General features: G+C 42.3%; 1 protein-coding gene across 1 annotated transcript in view; it reads left to right on the plus strand.

Moving 5' to 3' along the window:
• The window catches only part of LOC111972225 (guanine nucleotide exchange factor DBS-like), a 74,037-nt gene that overhangs the window by 59,419 nt on the left and 5,917 nt on the right, over positions 1–8,701 (plus strand). The window contains 5 exon segments of the mRNA XM_023999154.2: positions 3,553–3,651; positions 6,561–6,647; positions 7,292–7,366; positions 7,724–7,813; positions 8,155–8,270. Of these exon segments, the coding sequence (XP_023854922.2) occupies positions 3,553–3,651; positions 6,561–6,647; positions 7,292–7,366; positions 7,724–7,813; positions 8,155–8,270 (467 nt within the window).

The raw sequence follows: 8,701 nt of genomic DNA on the forward strand, positions 1-8,701 counted from the left end.
GCCTACATTGCATGAGACTTTTAAAATTGTTTTTACATTATGAAGAGCTTGATATTAATTATGTTTTACTTGGTCTGTAACACCATGGGCCAGTACATTGCATTGTATTGTATGATTTTTATACAATGTATTCATTTAACCTTTATTTAACTAGGCAAGTTAGTTAAGAACAAATTGTTATTTACAATGAKGGCCTACCAAAAGGCCTCCCGCGGCGACGGGGGCCTGGGATAAAAAATAAATACTATATAAATATAGGACAAACCACACATCACAACAAGAGAGACACAACACTACATAGAGACCTAAAACAACAACATAACAAGGCAGCAACACATGACAACACAGCATGGTATCAACACAACATGACAACAACATGGTAGCAACACAACATGGTAGCAGCACAAAAACATGGCACAAGCATTATTGGGCAAAGTCAACAGCACAAAGGTCAAGAAGATAGAGACAACAATACATCACACAAAGCAGCCACAACTATCAGTAAGAGTGTCCATGACTGAGTCTTTGAATTAAGAGATTGAGATAAAACTGTCCAGTTTGAGTGTTTGTTGCAGCTCGTTCCAGTCGCTAGCTGCAGTGAACTGAAAAGACGAGCGACCCAGGGATGTGTGTGCTTTGGGGACCTTTAACAGAATGTGACTGGCAGAACGGGTGTTGTATGTGGAGGATGAGGGCTGCAGTAGATATCTCAGATAGGGGGGAGTGAGGCCTAAGATGGTTTTATAAATAAGCATCAACCAGTGCGTCTTGCGGCGTGTATACAGAGATGACCAGTTTACAGAGGAGTATAGAGTGCAGTGATGAGTCTTATAAGGAGCATTGGTGGCAAATCTGATGGTCGAGTGGTAAAGAACATCTAGCCCCTCGAGAGCACCCTTACCTGCCGAGCTATAAATTACGCCTCCGTAATCTAGCATGGGTAGGATGGTCATCTGAATCAGGTTTAGTTTGGCAGCTGGGGTGAAAGAGGAGCGATTACGATAGAGGAAACCAAGTCTTGATTTACCTTTAGCCTGCAGCTTTGATATGTGCTGAGAGAAGGACAGTGCACCATCTAGCCATACTCCCAAGTACTTGTATGAGGTGACTACCTCAAGCTCTAAGCCCTCAGAGGTAGTAATCACACCTGTGGGAAGAGGGGCTTTCTTCTTACCAAACCACATGACCTTTGTTTTGCAGGTGTTCAGAACAAGGTTAAGGGTAGAAAAAGCTTGTTGTACACTAAGAAAGCTTTGTTGTAGAGTATTTAACACAAAATCTGGGGAGGGGCTAGCTGAGTATAAGACTGTATCATCTGCATATAAATGGATGAGAGAGCTTCCTACTGCCTGAGCTATGTTGTTGATGTAAATTGAGAAGAGCGTGGGGCCTAGGATTGAGCCTCGGGGTACTCCCTTGGTGACAGGCAGTGGCTGAGACYGCAGATTTTCTGACTTTATACACTGGCACTCTTTGAGAGAGGTAGTTAGCAAACCAGGCCAAAGACCCCTCAGAGACACCAATACTCCTTAGCCGGCCCACAAGAATGGAATGGTCTGCCATATGAAAAGCTTTGGCCAGGCCAATAAAAATGATGCAAGAAACCACTTTACAAAATAAAATATATTATTACCATACAGAGAATTAGACAATGTAGGCTAACCCATTGCCTATTGGCTTATTTACATATTCAAGCCTGTCTCAAAATACAACACTGCCTCTTTAATTAAGACAAAAGCTTTTTACTGGACTGGCTTTTCAAAGAATGCTTGAAATGTGGCCTACACGTTTTGTGCTCTTGTAGGAAGCAGTAACTCCCCATTGCTGACCTATACTTATCTATAGTTGGGATAATAACTCACTAACTAGCAAAGAATATCAACAAACGTGCACACGCACGGCTCTGCTCTCTGATCTGAACAGATCTGAAAAGCGCATTCACTAGCAGGTGATTGAAAGACCGCTCGTCAGCAAGCTACACCCGCCAATGGAATTCTACTCCGTTGCGCTCTGGGTCTGCCTACAACAAAACCACAGACTCAATATTGCAAAGTTAGATTTGTTTTGGTTTGTTGCATTGGAAATGTTGCATCTCTTGCATCGCTGCGCAGCATGACATTTCTTCTAAGTGGCAGTCCTGGAGGAGGTGGGTGCGCCGCACCCATGCACAGTTTAGAGGGAACATTGCTCCCATGTCTTCTGGGGATAGTCTGACCAGCTGTTAGATTCGGCCAACCCGTGGAGGCTGCTGAGGGGAGGACGGTTCATAATAATGTCCGGGACTAGGCAAATGGAATGGCACCAAACACTTGGAAACCATGTGTTTGATGTATTTGGTACCATTCCACTGATTATTCCCCAGCTATTACCACAAGCTTGTTCTCCCCAATTAAGGTGCCACCAACCTCCTGTGCTACCAAGGATACGGTATATACCACGCTCACATTCTCAGTCAGTCTACTGGATTCTCTCTCATAGTTATCCAAAAGCTCCAATTTATTTTCTCATCTCAAGATCTCCAGAAGGCCAGAGTAACCTCTGAGGAAAGAAGAAGAAGCAGCAGCATTGACATTTCTCTGTTTGGCACCTTTGTCAGAGGTGTGATGTTGGTGAAAGGAGGTGAAGCTGGGAGTTGTGATTATTTTGTGTTCTCACAATCAGAAGGTGATAATTATGTACAAGATAAAATGGACATTTTGAACACCCTCCAGGGCAGGTGGTTAAAGTGTCCTTGAAATCACACACACACACAAAATATACATTATTTATTGTGTAAAAGTGTCTTCTAGGGTTGGCATTGGCAGGTGTCTAAATCCTTATACCGTTGCAGTTACAGCATGATTGTGGAGGACTCTTCTCTTCCTAATGATGGAGCATAGCGGGGTCAATCATGGGTCAGGTTTAGTCCATATGGTGAAAGGCTCCAGGAAATTCCATGTCAAGCTTATTATGCATCTCAGAGCTCTGTCTGTTGTTTAGAACAGAGAGAACCTTTTGGTAGGGATGAGAAAGACCTAGATAAAAGCCATCATTAACAACCATCTGTATCAAGTATGGTCTTTTAATWATTTTTTTTATTTTTATTTAACTAGGCAAGTCAGTTAAGAACAAATTATTTTTTAGTGACGGCCTACACCAGCCAAACCCGGACGATGCTGAGCCAATTGTAAGCCACCCTATGGGACTCCCAATCACGGCCGGTTGTGATACAGCCTGGATTCAAACCAGGGTGTCTGTAGTGACGCCTCTAGCACTGAGATGTATTGCCTTAGACCGCTGTGCCACTCGTGAGCCCCCTTTATAAACATGCTTTTTTACAACCTTGTCAGCWCTCTTCAAACTTCTGACCATCTGAATCTATTTTCAGAAATAGATTGAGGTTGGTCTACCCCTGATCTTTGAATCAGTTTTCATGCAGACTGTAGGTGATTGAGTAGTGGTCAATGTCTCCAAAATGTCCAGGGTTGTCATGGTGTCCATACTACTCTTCCCTCTGGCTTTCTCTCTATCCTCTGCCTCCTTTACCATTGTCCTCTCCCTTTCCCTCCCTAGCTGATGCTTCTGCCACTAATAACCCTGACCACAATGGTTATCTCGCTAGAAAGCGTTTCACCTTGCAGGGCCTCTCCAACAGAAGGTCTCTTCCCTCAGGTAAAGAAGCCATGACATCTCCACTTACCACCACCACCACCACCACCACCTCTCCATCCTAACTTTTGACTTTGGCTTCATCCCCTCTTTGAAGAGGTCCCCCTCATTGTGTTGTGAAGAACTTAACCTGCTCTCATTCATTCTCATTGTTGGTCATCTCATCCCTAGCCTGCTACTCTGTGTGTTGTTGTGCTGCTAATACATACAGGCACTTTCGCTCAGAGCAGAGAACTATTGTACTCCCCTCCGTATTTATTTCGAACAGTGAAGCAAAAACTTTTAATTTGGCTCTATACTCCAGCATTTTGGATTCGAGATCAAATGTTTTATATGAGGCGACCGTACAGAATGTCACGTTTTATTTGAGGGTATTTTCATACATATCTGTTTTACTGTTTAGAAATGAAAGCACTTTATGTATCTAGTCCCACCGCTTGTATGTGTCAAAAGTATTTGGACACATTCACCTATAGTGTATTAAAATAGTACAAAGTTTAGTATTTGGTCCCATATTCATAGCACACCATGAGTACATCAAGCTTGTGACTTTACAAACTTGTTTTGGATGATTTTGTACTCAATAGAAATGAATGGTAAATAATGTATTGTGTCATTTTGGAGTCACTTTTATTGTAAATAAGAATATGTCTCTGAACACTTTTACATGAATGTGGATGCTACCGTGATTACGGATAATCATGAATTAATCATGACTAATGAGTGAGAAAGTTAGAGGCACAAACAGGGCCGGTTCCAGGCATAAGCGGTCGCTTAGTGTCCCCGGCTGCTAGGGATGTCAGCTAGAAATGTGTAGATTGGTAGTTAGTCTAGCCAGCTATTTAAACTTGTAGTATTCATAGCCAAATACCGACTAGGCATGCAGGGAACCTGTCCAGGAGCCCTGACCTCCAGGGGGCCCTCATTGATTTTGTTAGTCATTCTCACTCAGATATCATATTAACATGGCATACATAAGTCATTACAACATGTGTAGAATTGCAGGAAATCAGCTTAAAAAATACAAAAATGTCTCACCACCCCATGGCAAATTGGGTACAATTGCAAGAAATTAGCTGTAAAACTACAAAAATATATATATCTTTGCCCCATGGCAAAATTAGTATAGAATTGCATGACATTGTTATAAAATTGCAACGTTCTCTCATCCGTTTTCTCTTTAGCTTCACTGTCCAAATAATTATGGAGGGGAGTATATGTCACAAGTTGCCAAATACTTGTATGTCTAGGACAAAGGGATTTGACATTTTCAGGAGTTTAGTTACTAAATGAGAAGGTCATGCTGCAACGAGCAACCGAAAGGTAGGCTGTTATTTTATCGAATGGAGTTGTTGTTGACAAAGACAGGGAGCACAGCAAAATAGCCTCAATTAGTGTAGCTGGCTAGCTATCTTATCTAGATTCTTTACATCGATTTGATGCAGTAAAGACAGGCACTGCCAGATGGGATGATGGATAACCTATGGGCATTTACAAGTTTGTCTGCCTAGCGCGAGTCGGTGTCTACTTTTACGCTCTATCCCTCCCTGGGGGCACCACCTCTCCCGAGTCGCGCAGTCTAGGCATCAAACAAGTGTTCAAGTTTAAACAAAGTTACAAAAAAATGTAATGAAATCATTTCAAATGCCCATCACCAGTATAGAAAGAACAACCTTGGCGTCTAGGCAATGAAAACACATGAAGGCTACATTCTCAGCAGTAGTAAATGTCAGCCTGTAATGTGCTATGCTCTTGACATTTAAACGCGCATTAAAATGTTTTTTTTTTTTAAGAGGATGGTTTGATTCAATGTTTTTCTCTTGTTTTAGTGGTTAGGGTTCACTTCAAGGCACACAAAAGCATAATGAACGATGGCAGAGAACTCTTTCTCTCCACAGAATACATCCTTAATCACAATACTGATAGCTTGGCGCTACATCAGATGTTTAACAGCAAACATTATACTGCTTTTAGTTAAACAAACAAATTGAACAGGGATATGGGTTTATTTAATTATTGTTTTATTACCACTTTGGCGCTATTACAGGGGTATTGTGGTTTGTAAATGGGCAATAACATTACCGTGTATACTATGTCATCATTTGTATGGTGATAATCTAATAATGTATAGTTGGCGCCATCCCTGATGGAGAGCAGAGCAGGCTAGRTGAAGAGAAATAGACACTGAGGGGGTGATGTTTTTGCACATTTTGGCTTGCCGAGGTAACGCCTCGGTGTGAACTTGTTGTTGATAGATTTCATCTTGTTAGCATATCCCACCCATGGATTTCTCATCTGCGCCTGTGGGATTTCTCATCTGCGCCTGTGAGAATGCCGCCACCCGCTAGCAATGCAATGCCCTGCACTTCCTCGTGTCATCTCCACTCATTGCACGGTCTCAGTCCCACAGACCATTGTTTCCCAAACGCGGTCCTGCCACGGCTTCTCTACTTTCTCTCCTTACCCATAGTAAGATGAACTAATGGATACCATGTTTATGTCTCTGCATGCAGTTTGAAGGAAGTTATAGGTCGTTTGTGGAGTAATTGCTAACTAGCGTTATCGCAATGTCTGGAAGTCTACAGGAACATATAACGTTAGCATGCTTAAACCGCCTTCAAACTGCATGCATAGACATACAAATGGTATCCATGAGTTTATCTGACTCTGGGTAAGTGGAAAAACGTGCGCCATTTTGGCAATTAAGCCAATCTCCATAAACTGGACAGTGTGTAGTGAGGAATCAACAGTGACCGTTATCACCAAGTATTGTATAAGATCAGGAATCAATCCAGAGAAAAGATAGGAATCCTCAATGCAATATGCTCCTTTAGCCTTGCCATTGCCTTGGCCTCTCTCCCTCCCTCCTCTTCTTCTGTGCCCAGCTAATTGCTAACACTTGCCTTTCACAGCCGAGCCTCCATCTAAGGAGACAGATGTCACACGCCGCTTCTCTGTAGCCTCCTCTATCAGTGTCTCTGCCACCAGCCGCACAAAAGGTACCTGATTGCCTGCGGTCTCTCTTTCTTTTTCTCTCCACCCTTCACCATCAAACTTTTTAAAGTGTCTGAGAGCAGGCACCGACAGGTTAGTGAGGGAGCTCTTTGAGAGAGAGAAGGAAGGGAGAGGAAAAAAAGTCATTTTCTCAACAAATTCTACCCATTTATGACTCATGAAATGTATGAGATGCATGAATAAAATCAGTCTCTCAGAAATGAAACAAAATGGAAAAGCGAAAACACTGAATAGTCTTTTTTTTGAGAAACCATAGTAATAAAATGTAAATTTTGAAAAGCTGACATTTGGAATGTGGGGTGACATTCAGAGCTGCAAAGCAAGTGCAATTGTTGTTGGAATTTAGATAGGAACTTAATTTCCCCATAAAAAAGATACGTATGAAGTTTTCCTTTAACTATATTCCCTCCTAACAATCAAGCATTTCAATAACTTGTAATAATAATTTATTCTACATTTATAGTGCTATTCATTACATAATGAAATCTCAAAGCGCTGTAAAATCTAGAAACATCATTAAAAAGTAGATCGACTTATGATCAATGAAAACTGAGGATGTACAATAACATCGATTTGGGTTCACTGTCTCAATAGATCTAATTTTCTACTAATTCTTCGACCCTGACAGGTCCTCCTTCAACTAATGTTAGAAAGACCAAAAGACATGAGATAAAAAGTGATCCAACACCGTTCGGTTATGAAGGTAGCTATGGCGTCACAGTATGCACTGGGTCTGTGCATGTACAGCCTTTGTTAATGTGGACTTTTTTGCATTTTGGTTGTGTGTGTGTACACACATGTTTGTGTCTTTGTACGTGTCTGTGTACGTGATTGAGTATTGCCTGCTCCGTTGTGATGCATGGTATGTATTAGTTATTAGTGTGGCACAACAAGTGCTGAACAAGAATACTTCATATTAACAGGCCTCTGCTTGCCTTGTTGGCGGTAATGAGTCAGTGTGGCTGTGGAGCGATGATGACTCCTTTATTGATTTCTGCATGCGTATATCAATTCCCTGAATGGCATCCCAGTGGTCTGTAAAGAGCTCATTTCCTCACAGATACATTATGCGGTGCTATCCCTGCTGCGAGCAGACACAAAGGCACCACAGGCACAGATTCAGCCGTGCCTAGATCTACMTCTCAACCAGGTAATGGAAAAGTCATACTGATGGTCTGTATTCTTCTTTTCCCATTTTGACGGTTTTGGTTTCAAGCTTGTGTGGGTCTTTGTTGGCATTGAATGTCTTGTGGTACATTTTTCGGTTGGTTTGTTGCGTTGTGTGTATCTTTTATATATTTCCAACTTCTTCACACCTTCTTTGACTGTCCGTATCAATGTTTCAGAATGTTCAATGTGTATGTGTAAAGGGTGGATTTCCATAGCAGTGGATGTGTAATGCCATGTCTTAAGACGAACATGTTCACTTCTTCTCGTCAACTGAAGGGTTAACAAGACCTTGTCTTCTTTCTGTGTGCTCTATTTCTCCAGGCTGGACCCAACGGTGTTTGCCTTCAATGGACACAGAGGACTTTGAAACCATCCATTCGAGTGCAGAGGAGCTCTCCAACTCTTCAGATGGCGAGGATGATTCCAGTAATAAAAATGTAAGTTGGGTTTTAAAAAATCCTGAAAGGTAACTTCATCCCCCTACATCATGTTGCTCTTCTTAAATCCTTCCAATCCCCGGGAAAGAAATCCTCTCCGCTTAATTATTTCCCACCATCACATCTCGTTAACGCGGGCTGACGACTTGACATTTAAAAGACCAAAAGGACTGGGGATTAGCCTAGTGCGGTTCTCCCCAGCGTCTCCGGATTTTCTCTTTCCATTACAATCTGTCTGATGTATAAGAGATGGAGGGCCTCATCACAACTCCACCACACTGTGACTGATGCTCACAACTCCACCACACTGTGACTGATGCTCACAACTCCGCCACACTGTGACTGATGCTCACAACTCCGCCACCCTGAGACTGATGCTCACAACTCCGCCACCCTGAGACTGATGCTCACAACTCCGCCACCCTGAGACT

Source organism: Salvelinus sp. IW2-2015, linkage group LG13, assembly GCF_002910315.2.
Source record: "Salvelinus sp. IW2-2015 linkage group LG13, ASM291031v2, whole genome shotgun sequence".
Classification (NCBI taxonomy): Eukaryota; Metazoa; Chordata; class Actinopteri; order Salmoniformes; family Salmonidae; genus Salvelinus; species Salvelinus sp. IW2-2015.